Source organism: Anabrus simplex, chromosome 11 (assembly GCF_040414725.1).
Source record: "Anabrus simplex isolate iqAnaSimp1 chromosome 11, ASM4041472v1, whole genome shotgun sequence".
NCBI classification, from domain to species: Eukaryota; Metazoa; Arthropoda; class Insecta; order Orthoptera; family Tettigoniidae; genus Anabrus; species Anabrus simplex.
Window position 1 is genome coordinate 56,827,383 of NC_090275.1, and position 21,488 is coordinate 56,848,870.

At 41.9% G+C, this 21,488-nt stretch overlaps 1 protein-coding gene across 1 annotated transcript; it reads right to left on the reverse strand.

The window, feature by feature from the left end:
* Window positions 1–3,297: 3,297 nt before the first annotated feature.
* LOC136883131 (cytochrome P450 4C1) lies at window positions 3,298–20,373 on the reverse strand. The gene is given in 3 exon segments (XM_067155315.2): window positions 3,298–3,744; window positions 19,514–19,777; window positions 19,780–20,373. Coding segments are annotated over 3 exon segments (1,224 nt in total). The 5' UTR covers window positions 20,293–20,373.
* Between the last annotated feature and the right edge of the window lie 1,115 nt (window positions 20,374–21,488).

A 21,488-nucleotide genomic window follows, 5' to 3' on the forward strand; every position in this document is an offset into this window, starting at 1 on the left:
GATCCCTCGCTGAGTCCGAGGGAAAAACCAACCCTGGAGAGTAAGCAGATTAAGAAGACGAAGGTTTACCAAAACTAAGTTTTCGTTTCCACCTGAATTTGAACCTTAAATTTTTTCATACTGACGCACGGAAAACAAATGACTACGTGCTGCCGCCACTGTCGATATATGAACATTTTTAAAAATTCCATTCGGGGTTTGCAAATAATTTGTCATGAAGTTTATCTGCTATTGAGCAGAAGCGAAGAAAGAAAGACTTTCGAAAAGAGAGAAGTGTTATTGAATTTCGTGGCAGAAAAAATTAATGTCATACAGAATAAGAAAACAAATTATAGCTAACGCATTGTATATTTCACTCAAAAAATAAAGCAGTATTCCTTGATTCTTGCCAACGGCCGTAGCCGTGTTGAAACACCGGATCCCGTGAGATCTCCGAAGTTATGCAACATTGGGCGTGGTCAAGATATGGATGGGTTGCCACGCGCTGTTGGTGGGGATAAGGGAATGGGGGGCGAAAAGGAACTGGCTACCCTACCGTACGTAAACTCCGGTTCAGGCACACCTCTGAGGAGATTCGGACCTGCCTTCGGGCAGAATACACCCTTACCTTTACCTTGATTCTTCTTGTAGAATGAATATCCCACTCTAACGTAACGTGCCTTGAGGGGTTTCCTGTCCAGCCGAGGTCAGGGAATGTTTGTATTTTTAATGGAAACATATTCTGTTGGTCTATTACAATTATACTGTAAATATTCTACAGGTATTCATGTTTCGCCATAACAAAACTTATTAATGTAATCCCTATATTGTACTCTCCAGCTCTCCTCATGTACTAAAAATTAGCTATTTTCTTTCCAATTATTATAAACAAAAATGTAAAAAAACTTCAAAACAATAATTTTTTTTAGCAAATGTGTACCAGTTCCCTGTAAAAATAATATGCCTGAGACCAAAGGATCGAGGACAGGAATCACGTTCTTGAAATATGCAGGTGTCCTAAAACTTTTCGTAGGACCTGTAGGATTTATCCCTCTGGCACTGAGCCCCTTACTTATTCAGAGCGGAAGAAGGAGATTGTATACTTGCGTTTTGGAATACTAAATTTTCCATCCTTTATTATAGTACACTTGCTCTTTGTAACACTAAATTTACCAACCGAAATTACACTACACTTGCTTTTTGTAACACTAAATTTACCAACCTTAATTCTACTACACTTGCTTTTTTAACACTAAATGTTCCATTCTTAATTCTGCTACACTTGCTTTTTGGAACACTAAATGAACCATTCCTAATTTTACTACACTTGCTTTTTGGAACACTAAATGTACCATCCTTAATTCTACTACACTTGCTTTTTGGAACACTAAATGCACCATTCTTAATTCTACTACACTTGCTTTTTGGAACACTAAAAGAACCATTCTTAATTCTATTATACTTGATATTTGGAACACTAAATGTACAGTCTTAATTCTACTACACTTGCTTTTTGGAACACTAAATGTACCATCCTTAATTCTACTACACTAGCTTTTTGGAACACTAAATGCACCATTCTTAATTCTACTACACTTGCTTTTTGGAACACTAAATGAACCATTATTAATTCTATTATAGTTGCTATTTGGAACACTAAATGTACCAGTCTTAATTCTACTACACTTGCTTTTTGGAACACTAAATGTACCATCCTTAATTCTACTACACTTGCTTTTTGGAACACTAAATGCACCATTCTTAATTCTACTACACTTGCTTTTTGGAACACTAAATGAACCATTCTTAATTCTATTATACTTGCTATTTGGAACACTAAATGTACCAGTCTTAATTCTACTACACTTGCTTTTTGGAACACTAAATGTACCATCCTTAATTCTACTACACTTGCTTTTTGGAACACTAAATGCACCATTCTTAATTCTACTACACTTGCTTTTTGGAACACTAAATGAACCATTCTTAATTCTATTATACTTGCTATTTGGAACACTAAATGTACCATCCTTAATTCTACTACATTTGATTTTTGACACACAAAATTGCATCATCCTGCCTCTTCAGATAACGACGCATTAAGAAAAGCTGAAGACCGCTCTGAATGGAGACGTCTCGTCAAGGTTGCAACACTAAAATGATAAAAGAAAATGAGGCCACGATGCTCAGCAATGAACAGAACGACTATTGATTGATTGATTGATTGATTGATTGATTGAGTGAAATCTACTATTGTATATTTGTTTTTTGGAGCACCAAATGCACCATTTTTAATTTTTTCCAACCAAACCCCATGGCGCAAGAGCCCCAAAGGGCCTTGGCCTACCATTTTTTTTTTGCTAGTTGCTTTACGTCGCACCGACACGGATAGGTCTTATGGCGACGATGGGACAGGAAATAGCTAGGAGTGGGAAGGAAGCGGCCGTGGCCTTAATTAAGGTACAGCCCCAGCATTTGCCTGGTGTGAAAATGGGAAACCACGGAAAACCATTTTCAGGGCTGCCGATAGTGGGGTTCGAACCTACTATCTCCCGAATGCTGGATACTGGCCGCACTTAAGCGACTGCAGCTATCGAGCTCGGTTGGCCTACCAAGCGACCACTGCTCAGCCCAAAGGCCCGCAGATTACAAGGTGTCGTGTGGTCAGCATGACAAATCCTCTCTGCCGTTATTCTTGGATTTCTAGATCGGGATCGCCATCTCACCGTCAGTTAGCTCCTCAACTGTATTCACGTAGGCTGAGTGGACCTCGAACCAGCCCCCACATCCAGGTACAAATACCTGACTTGACCGGGAATCGAAACCGGGGCCTAAGAGTAAGAGGCAGGCACGCTACAGCTACACCGCGAGGCCGGCACTCTTAATTTGATAATATTTACATTTTGAGCTCTTGCGTGAAGCTATACCGTCATGGCGTAAATGCATAGAAAATGATAATAATTACTATACTGACCCCGAAATATTACATCTAAATGCCATAAGATTAATAAGTACCGGGCGAGTTGGCCGTGCGGTTAGGGGCGCGCAGCTATGTGCTTGCATCCGGAAGATAGTGGGTTCGAATCCCTCTGTTGGCAGCCCTGAAGATGGTTTTCCGTGGTTTCCCATTTTCACTCCAGGCAAATGCTGGGGCTGTACCTTAATTAAGGCCACGGCCGCTTCCTTCCCATTCCTAGGCCTTTCCTATCCCATCGTCGCCATAAGACCTATCTCTGCCGGTGCGACGTAAAGCCACTAGCAAAAAAAAAAAAATTAAAAAGTGAAGCTTTTAACAAAGAAGAATTGAGGACATTTATCTCAAAGTGGTGTATCAGTTGTTGTCATTGTTGTTGGCTGTTCCCGAGGTAACATTTTTATCAGAAAGTTTGAAACTGGCCTGAGAACTAATCCAAGTTCTAGTTTCTGAAGATCTTCATGAGTTATAACAGGCAATACCCGGTACTTTCTCAACACTGTTCCCAACATAACATACATGGCTCTCTCGGCGTACTTGAAACCAACACAAATTCTAGGTCCTGCTCCAAATGGTATGTAGCTGTATGGATGTCGGTCTTTAGATCGTTCATGCAAGAAGCGATCTGGGTCGAAACGTTCAGGATCCGGAAAGTAGCGAGGATCTCGGTGGACGAAATAGCTCACTACCAAACACAAACAGCCTGCGGGGAGCGTGCAGGTACTAAGTTCCAACTCCTCCTGGACTTCTCGTGCAATCACCGTAACTGCAGGGAATAACCGCATGGCTTCCTGAAACAGCAACGAGAAAATACATCAGTCCTCCCATTATTCCTTGCGTACACGTTTAATTTGAAACCTGTTTCCACATTATTTGACTGATAACAATTTAAAGTATCTATATCCCGGAATCATGGGCGTGAAGTCTATGTGGCCGCGGCAGAAAGATAAACAAACGCTGCTCTCCACTTAAAGCTCGTAAGGTTCGTTTGTTTGTTTATAGTGCTTTCTCCTCTTATGCCTGTTGTACACTATCACATTTTTATTTCAGTTCAACATATCGCAAGAAAAACGGTCAAATCTAATCCATGGTAGTAGGGGGGAGAGGCTGTACCGGTAGTAGCCTAAACGCTGATTGGCTGAGAGCGTGTGACGTCACAGCGCGCGAGAAATTTGAAAAGTGGACGTGGTTATTTGAAGGCCATCACTTTGAGAGTTGTCACACCACGTAGGGGCGGCGTGTGCTTGCGCACGTGCGTGGGCATAATCTTACACGCTGGTTAAGAGTGCAAGCTTAACCTCACGCTGACCATACGTTAACCTAACCGGCTGCCCTTCCCTACACCAGCTTCCTGTGCAAGGGCTACTTTGGTGAGGAGCTTCGGCTATGTGCGTGGCCATAACCTAACTTGGTTGAGAATGCAACCTTAACCTCACGCTGACCATGCGTCAACCTAACCGGCTGCCATTCTCTACACCAGCTCGTAGGCTTCCGGCTACTTTAGTGAGGAGCTTTGGCTACATTTGCGGGCATAACCTAACATGGCTAAGAGTGTAGGCTTAACTTCACGTTGACCATGCGTTAACCTAACCTAAGCAGCTGCCCTTCCCTACACCAGCTTCCAGCGCAAGGGCTACAAGTAGGCGTGGCTGTGTTTGACAGTTGTCATGCCACGTGGGGGCGCGTGCTGCAGTCTACTGGAAAACTAGGTAGCTACAGGTGTGTCAACCTGACGAAAGGAGGGTTTGTTGTTGTTGCTATTTGCTTTACGTAGCACCGACGTTGGGATAGGAAAGGTCTAGGAATGGAAAGGAAGCGGTCATAACCTTAATTAAGGTACAACCCCAGCATTTGCCTTCTGTGAAAATGGGAAACCACAGAAAACCATCTCCAGGGCTGCCGACAGTGGGGTTCGAACCCACTATCTCCCGGATTCAAGCTCACAGCCGCGCGCCTCAACTCGCCCGGTAAGGGAGGGTTTGACAACTTTACAGATTTGGGCGCTGAAGATTTGAAAAGTGGGCGCGGTTGTGCTTGACAGTTGGTATGCCACGTGGGGGCCTATGCTGCGCTCTGGTGGAAAACTAGGTAAGGTGTGCCAGCCTGACGGAGGGATGGCCGACTTAACAGATTTGGAAGCGGACGATTTGAAAAGTAGGATGGCTGGCTATGTGTGCAGGCTTGTACGGGCTCGGGTTCGACCGAGGGCTTGGGTGTGACTGTGTTTGACAGCTGTTACGCCAAGTGGGTTCGGGTGCTGCTCTCTGGTGGGCGATGTTAAAACTATGTTGCAACAGGCGTGCGGACCTGACAGACTTAGGACCTAGGAAAGGTTTTCATTCCCCTACCCGGAGGGGAGGGGCGGGCCACCTAGAAGGTAACGCCTTCTCCCTGGCCAGGAGATTTGGCGGGTTTGGAGGATGGAAGGAGTTGGAAGAGGGGGAAACGGTGATGTGTTATGTGAACGTGTGTGGGGGATTGACCTCTTGGCTAAGGGAAGTGTTGTTCCTCAGTGCTTTATTGTTGGGGGGGGGGGTAGTGGGAAGTTTCCAGGTGGGGGTGGTGGGATGTTTCCAGGTGGAGGTGGTGGATAGTTGCTGGGTGGAGATGGTGGGAAGCGAAAGTGTGGACTGGGATGTTGAAGAGGGGGTGCAGGCCGGGGGCGAGTACGATGGCGGGGTGATTTAGGTTGGTTGGGAGTTTGGGGAGGGGAACGGGACGGTTCTATCCGGTGGTGACGGCCGTTAAGATATACATCTTGGGTGATTAGGCGCTGGACGTCTTCAGGCGTAGGCAGGTGGAGGCGTACTAGGTACGTTGGTCCATCATCATTGCGGATCCTAATGGCTCTCTGCACCGGGAGTCCTGCCTGTTGGAGCTCTTGGAGGATTGCTGCTGTTGGTAGGTTGGGTTCCACACCACAGGCAACACAGCTGTGTATGTTGTTCTGACTGGGCTGTGGTGGGGGAGTTGGCGGTCGTGCATTATCTGGTGTTGGTAGTCGTGCATTGTCTGCTTGGGTGACAGTTTCTTCGTTTGGCGGCGTCGTTGATTCATCCTGCTGGCCCTAGGCGGGGGAGGGTGGGGGAGTATGTCATCAGGGGAGAGGGGTGGATTGTAATTGTTGTGGTAGTGGGAGCGTTGGAGGTGGAATGCATGGAGGTGGTAGTAGTGATGGTGATCAGGGAGGTGCAAGGAGAGGGCGGCTGTTGTTGATGTGATGTGATGTGCATGTAGTGGGGGTGGAAAGTGCCTTCATTAGCTGGGCGAATAGTTTCGCTGGGGTCTCTCCTATTTGATGCAGCTGTCTTCGTATATATACACCATTATCCAGAATGTTGTAATAGTCCTCCAGCGATGGGTATTAGAAGAGTACATTCCTTGTGGGTGCGCCGCCTTGGTACAGTCTGTCGGCACAGTAGGCGCCGGTCGGACGGAGTTCCTTGAGGATGTCTTCTTCCGGGAGCGTTGGGTCAACATCATGGGGAATACAGGTGTGCATTATAGGGGAGACCGACTTCCTCTTGTTGTTAGGCCTATTTGATTTTTTGCGTCGGCTGAGTGCTTTATTAAAGGTGTGGTGCCACCCGGTCGAAAAAAAATAATATTAGAGGATGTTTTTTAGAGGTACACAGTCCACTTTTGGAGTTTGGAGAGGGGATGACCTGACAGAGGGAGTGCCAACGTTAAAAACCCAAGTTCGATGCTTTCAAGACTCGTGAAATAACTGTTTTACAGACAAGACGTCTGCTGTAGGCCTACATTGGAACTAATAGAGACAGTTCTGGCACATTCTTTTTCCTTCTTCAGTAGGCTGCTCTTCCCTACACTAGCTTTTAGATTTCTAGCGCAAGGGCTCCAAAGCAAGTTGGCTGATATGCAATATCTGTATAGAATGCTACGCTAAGGTTTTAGAGCGGACGCTAAACTATATTCTTCAAGTAGACATTATAGAACTTGTTTTGGGGCATTATAGGACTTCTTTGAAGACTTCTTTTGAATGCTGTAGGGTTTGTTTCCTACGCGCGCCCACAAACACACATGGTGGGGTTGAACATAACTTAATTATTAAATAATAATAATAATAATAATAATAATAATAATAATAATAATAATAATAATAATAATAATAATAATAATAATAATAATAATAATAATAATAATAATAATAATAATGTATATGTTCATTCTTCAGCCTAAAGGCTGGTTTGATCCTCAACAGTTCTACTATCAACTGTCATAGATAGCTTAGGTATTACCGAAGAGTGAGATAGTTTTCCGTTGCTTTCCTTACTGAGCCAGAATTTGCTATTGCATATCACTCTCAAGTCCACTGAAATATTTGCACCGAGCGACCCTATAAACAACATTTTCACACCATTTATGTCAGGGAATGGCTGCATAAGGAGTAGTATTACTAGCATCTTTTATATTGTCAAACCCAAGGATGAGACAGACAGTCCAATAAAAGTAACAATATTACTCTAGTCTGTACTAGAAGGCATGGTGCACTATAAACACTACGTCTGGCCAGCAAAAGCATATAATAATAATAATAATAATAATAATAATAATAATAATAATAATAATAATAATAATAATAATAATAATAATAATAATAAATAATTTGTACATTACTTTATATTCGTAACTGCCCTATACCTGCAGTAATGTTGTCATGAGGGGATCATGAGTTCGTTTTTCCCTTCCGAATGACGAGGCTACAATATTCGCAACATTCCTGGAAACACTGTATTTTGCAATCCCACTCACAGGTGGGTTTTCAGCTTGTTGAACTATGAGAAACTGCCACAGACAGTCGTTGCACGGGAGCGGAATCGTATACGTATGTCGTCATACTTTTCGTTGTAAGTAGTGAAGTGCAGTCTGAGACTAGGTCTCGAGATTTCTCGAGATTTCTCGAGACTAGCGCAGGCACTATTTCTCACGAGAATTTTCGAGAGATCTCGAGAGCGTTGTCCCCGCGTTGTGTGGCGAGCAGCGTATCGTAGGCCTACATGTAAACGGAGCTGAATATTGTTTGTGCCGAGTATGCGAATAGCCAACCACGGGCCTTCTCAATTTCGTAAATACGTGTCAACAAGCGACTACGGCGTTCATTTCTACCGAGGTCTATTTTGACGCAGTATAACATAGTCATAAAGTATATGCATTCTGGCATTGTATGCACTGGTAGGTACACGAACCTGGATACTAGAGGCGTGCATTATTCGAACTCGAGACAAGGCAAGATGCGCCCTGCCGCATATGCAACCACCATTACGTATGAGTGGAATGAGTAATCTACAATGCTTGAGTTTTCTCCAATTCTTTCGACAGGTAAGTGAACATCGTTATCAGACCCCACATTCAATAACATACGACCAATTTATGTGTTTACCAATATTTTGGCGACGAAGGAAATAATTCCTTACAATGTTATAGAGTATTCCCGTCATAATTAGGTACTTCGATATATGACGGTGCAATGTGAAATTGTACTAGTTGTACGTGACAACTTGAAGACGATGTCCGAAACGCAACGTAGGTCGAGGATGTCAGTTATTTTGAAGAGATGTCACATAGCACAGCCCACTGTGTTGCTTATTCAAAAGAAGTAAATTACGTCGGCAGAAATACTTCTGGGATGATCCGGCACTTACAAACGCTTAATATCAATGGAGAGGAATCGTCACAGAACACTTCCGGCCCGGTCTGCATCACAAGAAGCTACCCTGTTGACTAGTGATGGGGAGTCTGAGACGAGATCTCGAGATTTCCCGAGACTAGCGCGGACACTATTTCTCGCGAGAAATTTCGAGAGATCTCGAGAGCGTTGTCCCCGCATTGTGTGGCGAGCAGCGTGTCGTAGGCTTACAGGTAAACGGAGCTGAATATTGTTTTCCCTTAGTATGCGAATTGCAAACCACGCACCTTCTTCATTCCGTAAATACGTGTTAACAAGCGACTAGGGCGTTCATTTCTCTCATTTCTAGCGAGGTCTATTTTTACGCAGTATAGCATAATTATAAAGGATACTCATTCAGGCATTGGATGCAGTGGTAAGTACACGAATGTATAGTCTAAGTACAGAAACTGACGGCTACTGTAGGTACACCTACCTGGATACTAGAGGCATGCATTATTCGAACTCGAGACGAGGCAAGATGCGCCCTGCTGCATATGCAACCACCATTACGCATCAGTGGAATGTGTAATCTAAAATGCTTGGGTTTGCTCCAATTCTTTCGACAGGTAGGTGTACATCGTTAACAGACCCCACTTGCAATATCATATTATGACCACTGCTTGTGTTTACCGATATTTTGATGACGAAGGAAATAATTCCTTACAATATAATAGAGAATTCGCGTCATATGTAAAGTTAGCATAATTATCCAACAACGACAGCAAGAGTACAACAAGCAATTCCATGGAAAGGAAATATTACAAGAAGTACTACTAATTTAACATTCTAAATCCAGCATCATCATACACAAATTCAGTATTTCCAGTGCTTAACACTACCGCTTACATTACTAAAGATAGAGCTTTCTACTAGCTTAACATTACAAGTGATAATAAAGTGAAGTTAAACCATCATTACCCTACAACTATAACGACGACGGCAACAACAACAACGAAAGACAATATGAGAAGAAATGCTACTAGTTTAACTTTCTAAATCCAGCATCATTATACACAAATTCACACACAAATTAAGTATTTCCATTATTTAACACTATGGCTTTCAATACTATAGGTTGAACTTACTACTAGCTCAACACTACATGTGATATTAAAGTTAAAACATAACTATCCAACAGTTACAACTGTACCGGGTGGTACACCTCCACGTCGCTAATTCAAACTTTGCGCCAGTTGAAACTCCCCTACTGGAGGAAGTCTGAACTTTATCTAATGTGTTAATTTTCAAGTTTCTCAGAAGATGTCACTACTTGGAAATTTTGAAGTTTCTGAACTGGGTCGTTTTCGATGTATTTTTGTTTTGCCTGTAGTAAGAAGTGTGAACATTCTCTTCTAGAGGACACTACTGAAGAACTACAATGGTGCACCCTAGTGCGAAGTGAAAGAACTGTTTTTTGGAGAAATTTTTATTTCAAAAGTTTGTTCCTTGTTAAATTTCTTTCTGTTATTGTCTAAGTTAGCTGTATAACCCTTTCTTTCCCCTTGTTTTGAATTTAGCCAATCCCGAATTTCTTTAATTAATTTATGACCAATCAGGTGTATCTTCCTCAACGGGGATATGTTGCTTAACCCTAGCCAATAAAATTCTTGTGGGAGGGTGTTCTCATTCCTGAAACGCCTCGAACTTTCCGCGAGAGTATATAAACTGCTGATTTTCGGGTCTCCGCGCCACTTCTGTAACATCTTTCAGTGTGTAAAGTACGTAGCAGGGGGCGGGAAGCGCCTCTTTCCTCGGGCAGTAGTTCATCCACAAGGTAATGGCCTTTTAATAACTTCTCTTCTTGCTAGCTCAGCAGTTTAACTCTCGGGGCAGGTCCGAAGCCTTTTCCATGTAACTTTCCTTTAAAAATGTAAAGACACTCGGTATCAATTCTTTCTGTTTTAACTACATATTGGGATAGAGAGGGCTTAACCCTCTCGAGCTCCCACTCATATTGTATTGAGGTGAACTTATTCTCTCAACCGTTTCTTCCTTATCGTAATGTAAATTGTTTCCTTCTAAAAGTCACCTCTTTAGTATGGGATTAGCCTTTGCATTAACGGCCTATTGCCAAGTAGGTTTTAAACAAATGTATTAGGAGTGCAGATCGCCTCCTCTCAAGTTGGTATTTTAGAGGCCATGTAATTAACCTTTCCTCACTTAATAGGCCTCAGTAGGTTGGGTATTTTTACCCCTGTGTTTATGTCCTTAGAGGACAACTTGAAAGTTGAGTTTGGTGTGGCCTTTTATAGGCTTGAACGTTGAGAGCGGTTTGCTCTTTTTGAAATTTGGTTCTGCGTGTCTCGAGGAGGCTTTACTGTGTAATTTGGAGCAAGTGCTCCTGGGCATGAATGGGGTTTTCTGCCCCTCTGTTGAAACTTGTTTTGGGGTAAAGCTGGGCTAATTGCTCAAGAATTGTGAGTTCGGGGCTCGAAGCCCAAATCCTGTAAATACTGTAATTGTACTTTTGTTGCCTTGCTACTCTGTACCTGCCATGCTTGTTATTTCTTGATTTTGAAAAGAAAATATAACCTTGTTAAATTTTATCTTAACTTTAATTTCGTATTTTGAGGCCCGTTCACCCCCGCACCTTCTTTCACCTCTGCTGTTCCACAGATACCTCGGAACAACAACAACAAGAGTACACAAGCAATTCCATGGAGAGAAAATATTAGAAGAAATACTACTAGTTTAACATTCTAAATCCAGGAGAAAATCACAAATTCAGTGTCCGTCGTTTACAGCCTTTACTTTACACTAGTACTAATCATCATCTTAAACGATTTGATACCGGAAGAGAATCTATCAAAGACTGTTGTAGGTGATTTATTCCAATCCCTTATGGTCCTGTTTACGAAAGAAAACTTGCCCACATCAGTATTCTGGTTATTATTACACTACTGTAAGTGACCATTGCCACCGGGATATGTCCCATTTGCTATGCATTTGTTAATTAATAATAATAATAATAATAATAATAATAATAATAATAATAATAATAATAATAATAATAATAATAATAATAATAATAATAATAATAATAATAATAAGGCACTTCGTTACATGACAGTGCAATGTGTAATTGTGTCTAGTTGTACGCGGCAACTTGAAGACGATGTCCGAAATGCAACGTAAGTCGTGGATGTCTGTTATTTTGAAGAGATGCCACATATACAGCCCGCTGTGTTGTTTAATAAAAAGAAGTAAAATACGTCAGCAGTAGTACTTCTGGAATGATCCGGCACTTAAACACACATAATATAAATGAAGAGGAATATTCACAGAACACCTCCGGCCCGGTCTGAATCACAAGAAGCTACCCTGCCGACAACGATTGTGAGGCATCCAGATAGGTTTACATCCTAATAACAGTTATTAACAAATTATACGTGCTATTCACCTAAGAAGTCCACCTGAAGTAACTCGTGAACAGTTTAAGATATTGGCATTCTGTCTTCACTTTCGTTAATGGTATTAAGGAGCTCATAGTTCAACATGCAGTGCTTTCCTAGGTTTTTGACACAATTTATCGTCACACACGTTTCCATATGAGAACTGTTGATGATAACTATCAAGTTTACACTCGTAGTTACTGGGACGTCGCACAGCTCGCAGCACACGAGAATCGGTCTCGAGAGCGTTGCCCATCACCCCTGCTGAAAGAATTGGAGCAAAGTCGGGCATTTTAGATTACACGTTCCACTCGCGTGGAATGGGGGTTGCATATGTAGCAAAGCACATCTTCCCCGTCTCAAGTTCGAATAATGCACGCATCTAGTATCCAAGTAGGTGTACATCCTATCCACAGTTATTTTTCACAAATTATGCAAGATTATTCAGATAAGATGTCCACCCCAAATAAGTCGCGAACAGTTTAAGATACTAACATTCTGCTTTTACTTTCGTTAATGGTATTAAGGAGTTCATAGTTGAACATGCAGTACTTTTTCCAGGCTTTTAACAAAATGTATTGGCACACACGTTTTCATATAAAAACGTTATTTTACGCAATAACTGCCAATGATATACTGTCAAGTTTACAGTCGTAGTTACTGGTACGTCGCACAGCTTGCACTACAGGAGGGTCGGTCTCGAGGTTCTCGTGAGAGTCTCGAGATCTGCGACGTCATCTCGAGATCTGCGACGTCAGTCTCGAGAGTCTCAAGATTCTCGCGAGAGTCTCGAGATTTGTGACGTCAGTCTCGAGAGTCTCGAGATCTGCGACTTCAGTCTCGAGAGTCTCGAGATCTGCGACGTCAGTCTCGAGAGTCTCGAGCGAGAGCGTGTAAGTCTCCATGTGCCTCACAAATTGCATTATGAAATAAAAATAAACATTGCTTCTCTTGCCTCGGTATTCGTCAGTAATCTGTAGGTTTTACATGATCAATAAAGGAATAAATAGGTATTGTACGTAATCAAAGTACAACGATGTGAAAAGAAATAATTTATTTCGATGCTACACTATTTGAGAATTAAGTGTGTGTCAGATAGAGGCTCGATGTTAATAATAAGCCAGTTTTGGCGGAGAAGGAAAACCGGGACGCGAAGGGGAAAGAAACAAGGGACATACTCATACGCGGAAGGATACTTTCTCTCAGCTCTTGAGCTGACTCTCAGCATAGTGTAAAATGTCTGATCACTGGATTGCGTACTAACAGCCTAGATTAAATTCTAAACATCTTTGCAGTGCTGATATAGATAGAGTGAGAGCATATAACGCTGTTGATAGTTATTCGTCTGTCGGACGGAGACGTAAAGCTTTGAGCAGATCATTTAGTGTTATTCGACAGGCCTAGGCTACACGCCGACATCGGTTTTACTTTCTTCTACTTCACCATCATAATCTAGGTTTTTATAGATGTTAAATAGAAAGCCCTGCATCAAGTGTGTCGAACATGTTTTCGCAAACCGACTCATCGTAATTAAGGTACAGCTTCAGTACTTACATAGTAAAAAAAGAACTACAGAAAACCACATTTTAAGCTACTAACGATGCCGTCCGTATGTACTATCTCTCGAATGCCAGCTAAAAGCTATGTAAGCCAAACCTCACAGTTACATGCTCAGTTTAACAACAACAACAACAACAACAACAACAACAACAACAACAACAACAACAACAACAACAACAACAATAATAATAATAATAATAATAATAATAATAATAATAACTTAATCTGTTTACCCTCCAGGGTCGATTCTTCCCTCGGACTCAGCGAGGACCTCTACCACCAAAGGGCAGTGTCCTGGAGCGCGAGACTTTGGGTCGGGGGATATAACTGGGAAGGGGGAACAGTACCTCGCCCAGGCGGCCTCACCTACTATGCTGAACAGGGGCCTTGTAGAGGGATGGGAAGATTGGAAGGGATAGGCAAGGAAGAGGGAAGGAAGTGGCCTTGGCCTTAATTTAGGTACCATCCCGGCATTTGCCTGGAGGAGAAGTGGGAAACCACGGAAAACCACTTCGAGGATAGCTGAGGTGGGAACCGAACCCACCTCTACTCTGTTGACCTCCCGAGGCTGAGTGGACCCCGTACCATTTTTCAAATTTTGTGGCAGAGCCGGGAATCGAACCCGGGACTCCTGTGACCAAAGGCCAGCACGCTAAGCATTTAGCCATGGAGCTGGACTTAAATGGAGATAAGCGACCATCATGTCCGTACAATACATCTTTCAAAGTGTTCGGTGTAAAATGCACTTTGAGTAATTAAATATGTGTAACTAGCATTGCCATCTTTCCTTAAATATCATAAATATTACCTGTTTTTCCCACTGTAATCAAATATTCATAAAACTAATAAATTTGGCTAAATATTTGAATGTCATTATTATATGTTTTAATATTAAATCATGTTATAATTTGTTCACGTATAATAATAATAATAATAATAATAATAATAATAATAATAATAATAATAATAATAATAATAATAATAATAATAATAATAATAATAATAATAATAATAATATTCGTATGGCCTCAGCTACCGTGTGCAGACATTTCAAGTTGACGCCATCTGGCTGTCTGCTCGTCAATTTCGACGTTCCGTTTTACTCGAGGCCCACTAGACGGCAGACCGAGTAAACCGAAACTCTCTTGGGCGTCTGTGGCTGAGATTTAATGAATTTTGTCGGGTAAACATCAAATGTGTCACCAGAGATCTTTTACATGCCGACATCGTACGACATGGAGTGTCGAATGGACTTTCTTCCGCCCTTCAAAAATCCGACTACCTCTGCCAGGTTTGAACCCGCTATCTTGGGATCCGGAGGCCGACACTCTACCACTGATCCTCGTATAAAAATGAAGTTACAAATGACATGTTTACCACTTTCCTGTCATATTAAATATACATATTTGCTATTTGTTTTACGTCGCACCGAAACAGATAGGTCTTATGGCGACGATGGGATAGGAAAGGCCTAGGAATGGGAAAGAAGCGGCCGTGGCCTTAATGAAGATACAGCCCTAGCATTTGCCTGGTGTGCAAATGGAAAACCATGGAAAATCATTTTCAGGGCTACCGACATTAGGGCTTGAACCCCACAGTATTGGCATCGAATATCACATCTGGAGGAGAAAACAAATTGCAGGAATGGCTTTTGACTTAAAATACTTGTGTTTGCATGCGAAAATCGGAAAATAAACACTCACTTAAATACATATGTTTAAGCCCATGGATTAATATTCAAAACCATACTATTGGTATCAAAATATTCGTAAGAGCTGTACACATATGTTGGGTACTTAGCCCACGATCCTCAACGGCTCCTCCATCTACAGTTATAGATGAAATAGGCGTCATTAAAGAGGTATACCAGGGAAATGAGGTAGCCCTTTGTTTTCCTTACCGAGCTAGAAGCTGCTATTACGTATCATTCTGCCAAGAACACTGGAATCCATGCGCCAAACAACCCTATGAGTGACATTTTCACACCATTCATAATACGGACTGGTTGCAGAAGGAATAGCATTACTAGCATCGCTCATACCCCACTCACTTTCGTATTATCAAATCAGACTAAGGCAGGTTGATGAAAATAACAAATTTGATCTAGGCCATACCAGAAGACATAACGCACATAACGACATAACAGCCGAGTGTAGCACATGGTGATAGCTGTTGTGTCCGACCCAGCAATCAAAGCGGAGTATACGTCGTCTTTAACCACACTGCTCGTCTAATTCAGCATCTTCAGTTTAGGAAGTACGAACAAAATGATCTATAACTTAATATAACTGATACGGCCTTGTAATAATACTCAACATGGCTTAGCTGTGTTGATACTGCTACGCGGCTGAAAGCAACGGGAAACTACAGCCGTAACTACCTCCCGAGGACATGCAGCTCTCTCTGTATGAATGATGTACTGATGATGGCTTCCTCCCGGGTAAAATATTCCGGAGGTAAACTAGTCCCCCATTCGGATCTCCGGGTGGGGACTACACGAGAGGGGGCGATCATCAGGAAGACGGATACTGACATTCTGCGAGTCGGAGCGTGGAATGTTAGAAGTTTGAATCGTTGTGGTAGGTTAGAGAATTTGAAAAGGGAGAGGGATAGGCTAAAGTTAGATGTAGTTGGTATAAGTGAAGTACGTTGGCAGGAAGAACAAGATTTTTGGTCAGGCGACTACCGAATTATCAACACAAAATCAAACAGGGGAAATGCAGGAGTTGGTTTAATAATGAATAAGAAAATAGGGCAGTGGGTAAGCTACTACGACCAACATAGTGAAATAATTATTGTCGTCAAGATAGACACCAAACCAATGCCCACCACAATAGTGCAGGTCTATATGCCTACTAGTTCAGCGGATGATGAAGAAATCGAAAGAATATATGAGGATATAGAATATTTAATACAATATGTAAAAGGCGACGAGAATCTAATTGTGATGGGAGACTGGGATGCAGTGGTAGGCCAAGGAAGAGAAGGTAGTGTAGTAGGAGAATTCGGATTGGGACAAAGGAACGAAAGAGGAAGTCGGCTGGTTGAATTCTGCACTGATCATAATTTAGTCCTTGCCAATACTTGGTTCAAACACCACAAACGACGGCTGTATACGTGGACGAGACCTGGAGACACTGGAAGGTATCAAATAGACTTCATTATGATTAGGCAGAGATTCAGAAACCAGGTGTTGGATTGCAAAACTTTCCCAGGAGCAGACGTGGACTCTGACCACAACTTGTTGGTCATGAAATGCCATCTGAAGTTGAAGAAGTTGAAGAAAGGGAAGAATGCAAAAAGATGGGATCTAGACAAGTTGAAAGAAAAGAGTGTGAGGGATTGTTTCAAAAAACATGTTGCACAAGGACTAAATGAAAAGGCTGAAGGAAACACTATAGAGGAAGAGTGGAGAGTCGTGAAAAATGAAGTCAGTAGGGCTGCTGAAGAAATGTTAGGAAGGAGGAAAAGATCAACTAAGAATCAGTGGATAACTCAGGAGATACTAGACCTGATTGATGAACGACGAAAATATAAGAATGCTAGAAATGAAGAGGGCAGAAAAGAATACAGGCGATTAAAGAATGAAGTGGATAGAAAGTGCAAGGTAGCTAAGGAAGAATGGCTGAAGGAGAAGTACAAGGATGTCGAATGTTGTATGGTCCTGGGAAAGGTAGATGCTGCATACAGGAAAATCAAGGAAACCTTTGGAGAAAAGAAATCTAGGTGTATGAATATAAAGAGCTCAGATGGAAAGCCACTTCTAGGGAAAGAAGACAAAGCAGAAAGATGGCAGGAGCATATCCAACAGTTGTATCAAGGTAAAGATGTAGATAATTTGGTTCTGGAACATGAAGAGGCTGTTGATGCTGATGAAATGGGAGACCCAATTTTGAGGTCAGAGTTTGACAGAGCTGTGAGTAACCTAAGTAAGAACAAGGCACCTGGAATTGATGACATTCCCTCTGAATTACTCACTGCCTTAGGAGAAACCAGCATGGCAAGGTTATTTCATTTAGTGTGCAAGATGTATGAGACAGGAGAAGTTCCATCCGATTTTCGGCATAATGTTGTTATACCTATTCCCAAGAAAGCCGGTACTGACAGATGTGAAAACTACCACACCATTAGTTTAGTATCTAATGCCTGCAAAATTTTAACACGTATTATTTACAGAAGAATGGAAAAACAAGTTGAAGCTGAGTTGGGAGAAGATTAATTTGGCTTCAGAAGAAATGTAGGAACACGTGAAGCAATCCTGACTTTACGTCTGATATTAGAGCATAGAATCAAGAAGGACAAGCCCACGTGCATGGCATTCGTAGATCTAGAAAAGGCATTCGATAATGTTGATTGGACCAAGCTATTTAAGATTCTGAAGGTGATTGGGATAAGATGCCGAGAACGAAGAATTATCTACAATCTGTATAAAAATCAGTCTGCAGTGATAAGAATCGAGGGCTTTGAAAAAGAAGTACCAATCCAGAGAGGAGTGAGGCAAGGCAGCAGTTTGTCCCCTCTCTTTTTGAATGTTTACATAGAACAGGCAGTAAAGGAAATCAAAGAGAAATTTGGAAAGGGAATCACAGTCCAAGGAGAGGAAATCAAAACCTTGAGATTTGCCGATGATATTGTTATTTTATCTGAGACTGCAGAAGATCTCGAGAAGTTGCTGAATGGTATGGATGAAGTCTTGGGTAAGGAGTACAAGATGAAAATAAATAAGTCCAAAACTAAAGTAATGGAGTGCAGTCGAACGAAGGCAGGTAATGCAGGAAATATTAGATTAGGAAATGAAGTCTTAAAGGAAGTAGATGAATATTGTTACTTGGGTAGTAAAATAACTAACGATGGCAGAAGTAAGGAGGACATAAAGTGCAGACTAGCACAATGAAGAAAGAGCTTTCTTAAGAAAAGAAATTTGCTCACTTCAAACATTGATATAGGAATTAGAAAGATGTTTTTGAAGACTTTCGTGTGGAGCGTGGCATTGTATGGAAGTGAAACATGGACGATAACTAGCTCAGAAAGAAAGAGAATAGAAGCTTTTGAAATGTGGTGTTACAGAAGAATGCTGAAGGTGAGATGGATAGATCGAATCACGAATGAAGAGATACTGAATCGAATTGGTGAGAGGAGATCGATTTGGCGAAATTTGACGAGAAGAAGAGATAGAATGATAGGACACATCTTAAGACACCCAGGACTTGTTCAGTTGGTTTTTGAAGGAAGTTTAGGTGGTAAGAACGGTAGGGGTAGACCAAGGTATGAATATGACAAGCAAATTAGAGCTGATGTAGGATGCAATAGTTACGTAGAAATGAAAAGGTTAGCCCAGGATAGGGTGGCATGGAGAGCTCCATCAAACCAGTCTATGGACTGATGACTCAAACAACAACAACAACTTAATATTATTCCCTTTGTTCAGCCACCCATCGGTTATACTCCTTTATGATTTCATCTCCCAATATTCGTCCAGCCGCGCCAGCAAATGCACAGTTGTATAGTAGTAATAGAAATACTATTTTGAAGACGTTCCTGTGGAGTGTAATATTTGTTAAAAATGAAATATAAAGTAATTCCTGTAACGTGGCATTATGATGAATATGAAAATTGAAATGCTTTGATGAAATCACTACTGAAGAGATATTGCGCCACAATGATTAGACGATACATATTTGGAGAATGGGAGCAGATGTAACAAGCAATCTCTGCTTAAGATATTCGGCACTTGTTCAATTAGTTTTAGATCAAGGTAAGAACAGCAGATAAAACATGTGATAAACAAAGTAGAGTACATGTTGGTTGCAATAATAATGTAGACATTAAAAGGTTATCAGAAGGAAGATTGCCTTGGAAAGCAGCACCAAACCAAGCTTGGACTATGGTCTAAAGCCCCAAATAATAACAATCGCTTACCTTGATGACTCGAGACAGGTACTTCATCTGTTTCACGTCCTCGGAGGTCACATCCCTCTCCCAGTCGTCAGCGAAGACCTCCTTCAGTTCTTCAAAGACAGCATCTTGTATTGTTGGATGCAAACCTAGTAACATCAGAGTGTAACACACGGTGGTGGCTGTTGTGTCCGACCCAGCAACGAGAGTGGTGTACACCTCGTCTTTCAACAGCTGCTCATCTAATTCAGTACCTTCAATATCCGAAGTACGGATATAATGATCTATAAGGTATTCCCTTTGCTCATCCATTCATCGGTTATACTTCCAGAAGATTTCATATCCCGATATTCCTCCAGCTTTCTGCTTATCAGATTGTTGCCTGTTCTACATAAAAGTTCTTCCACTTTTCTTTGTTCCTTTCCCGAAGTGGTTAAATCGTATATGGTGTCAAGAATCAACCACGGTCTCATTATACGTTCTAAGATCAAATGATTCGCCCGCTTGAGCATTTCTGCGATGTTTTCTTCTTTAAGTTGACCATTCAGAGAAGAACCTATTGCAGTTTCGGATATAATTTCAGCAGTACACGCTACCAATGGTATCATGACGTCAAACGTGTTTCCATCAGCAAATTCTTTTAATAAATTCACTAAAATTCGGGTTTGTTTGTTGAACACTGGTACGTAAGTCTCCAGAGACTTGCTCTGCAGCGATGGAGCAACCATCTTCCTCTGCTTCTTCCACGTTTTAGAGGTACATGTGACTAAACCATTTCCACCAAACCTACTGAGTATTCTCATTATATATCTATCCCTGTCTAATACTCGTTTGTTCCCCAATATCTTCTCTACGTCTTCTGGAGATGAAACAATTACGTATAAGAATGGCCCGATCCATATTCGAAAAGCGCATCCCTCATTTTGACTCCAATGCTTGTGAAAAGTAGCGAACGTTTGATGGGGGCCACCAAGACACTGGATTATATTTCCCAAAAGAGGTAATGCCGGCGGCCCGGGGATCTTGTTGCCTAGTTCACGGAGTCGACGCCGAGACTACCAAAGCATGGAGACGAACACACAGCAGAGGAGGAAGATTGTGATACCATATCCTCCGCTCCAAACGTCTCTCATGCTGGACTTCATTGAAATGAAGCGATCAATTCGTGAGGCGATACTCCTGTGTACTTCTTTCCTATTTGTATGCATAAGATGTTAGAATTACGTTCAATCCATGCATAAACATAATAGAGTTCTACCTTGAATTCACAATACGTTGTATTTTAAATAGATAGATCTCCTATTTGCTTGATGTTATTCGGAGGTTGAAGTGAAACTTTTTTCAGAACAATCTCCTGACCAGAGAGAGGCTGTTGCCCTATAGGTGGCCCGCCCTAGCCCTTCAGGGTGGGGAATGAAAGCATTTGAATGAATGAATATGAACAATCAATTTCGGTTTGTTGGAGGTGCTTGGAGAAGGACGGCAGAATAATAAGTGCAAGTACTAAATAAGCGGGGAATTATATCGTTAAACAAATAACAAAGCCCATGACGCAGCAGTCCTGATGAGCCTTGGTCTACTCAGCCCGAAGGCCTATGGGTTACGTGGTGCGCGTTGTCAATGCGTTGATTAATCTCGGCCGTTATTTTTAGCTTTCTAGACCATGGCCGCTATCTAACAGTCAGATACTCCTCAATTGTTCTCAGGTAAGTTCAGTGGACCTCGAACCAGCTCCAGATGCAGTTAAAGACTCTCTGACCCGGCCGGGAATTGAACCTGGGATCTCAGGGTAGAGGTAGGCTCGCTATCCTCAGACCGTGGGGTAGACTGAGTTGCATCGTTATGGACCAATAACTGTACTTTTATTTTTGTACACAACATATTTTCCTCTTTAACCCTTTAACCTCCAGCAGCATACGCGGTGGTCATACGCTATACCGTCAAGGTGTAATCTGCACGTTTGACCTTCGGTAAATTATCCTTAATAACTTCCATGCTA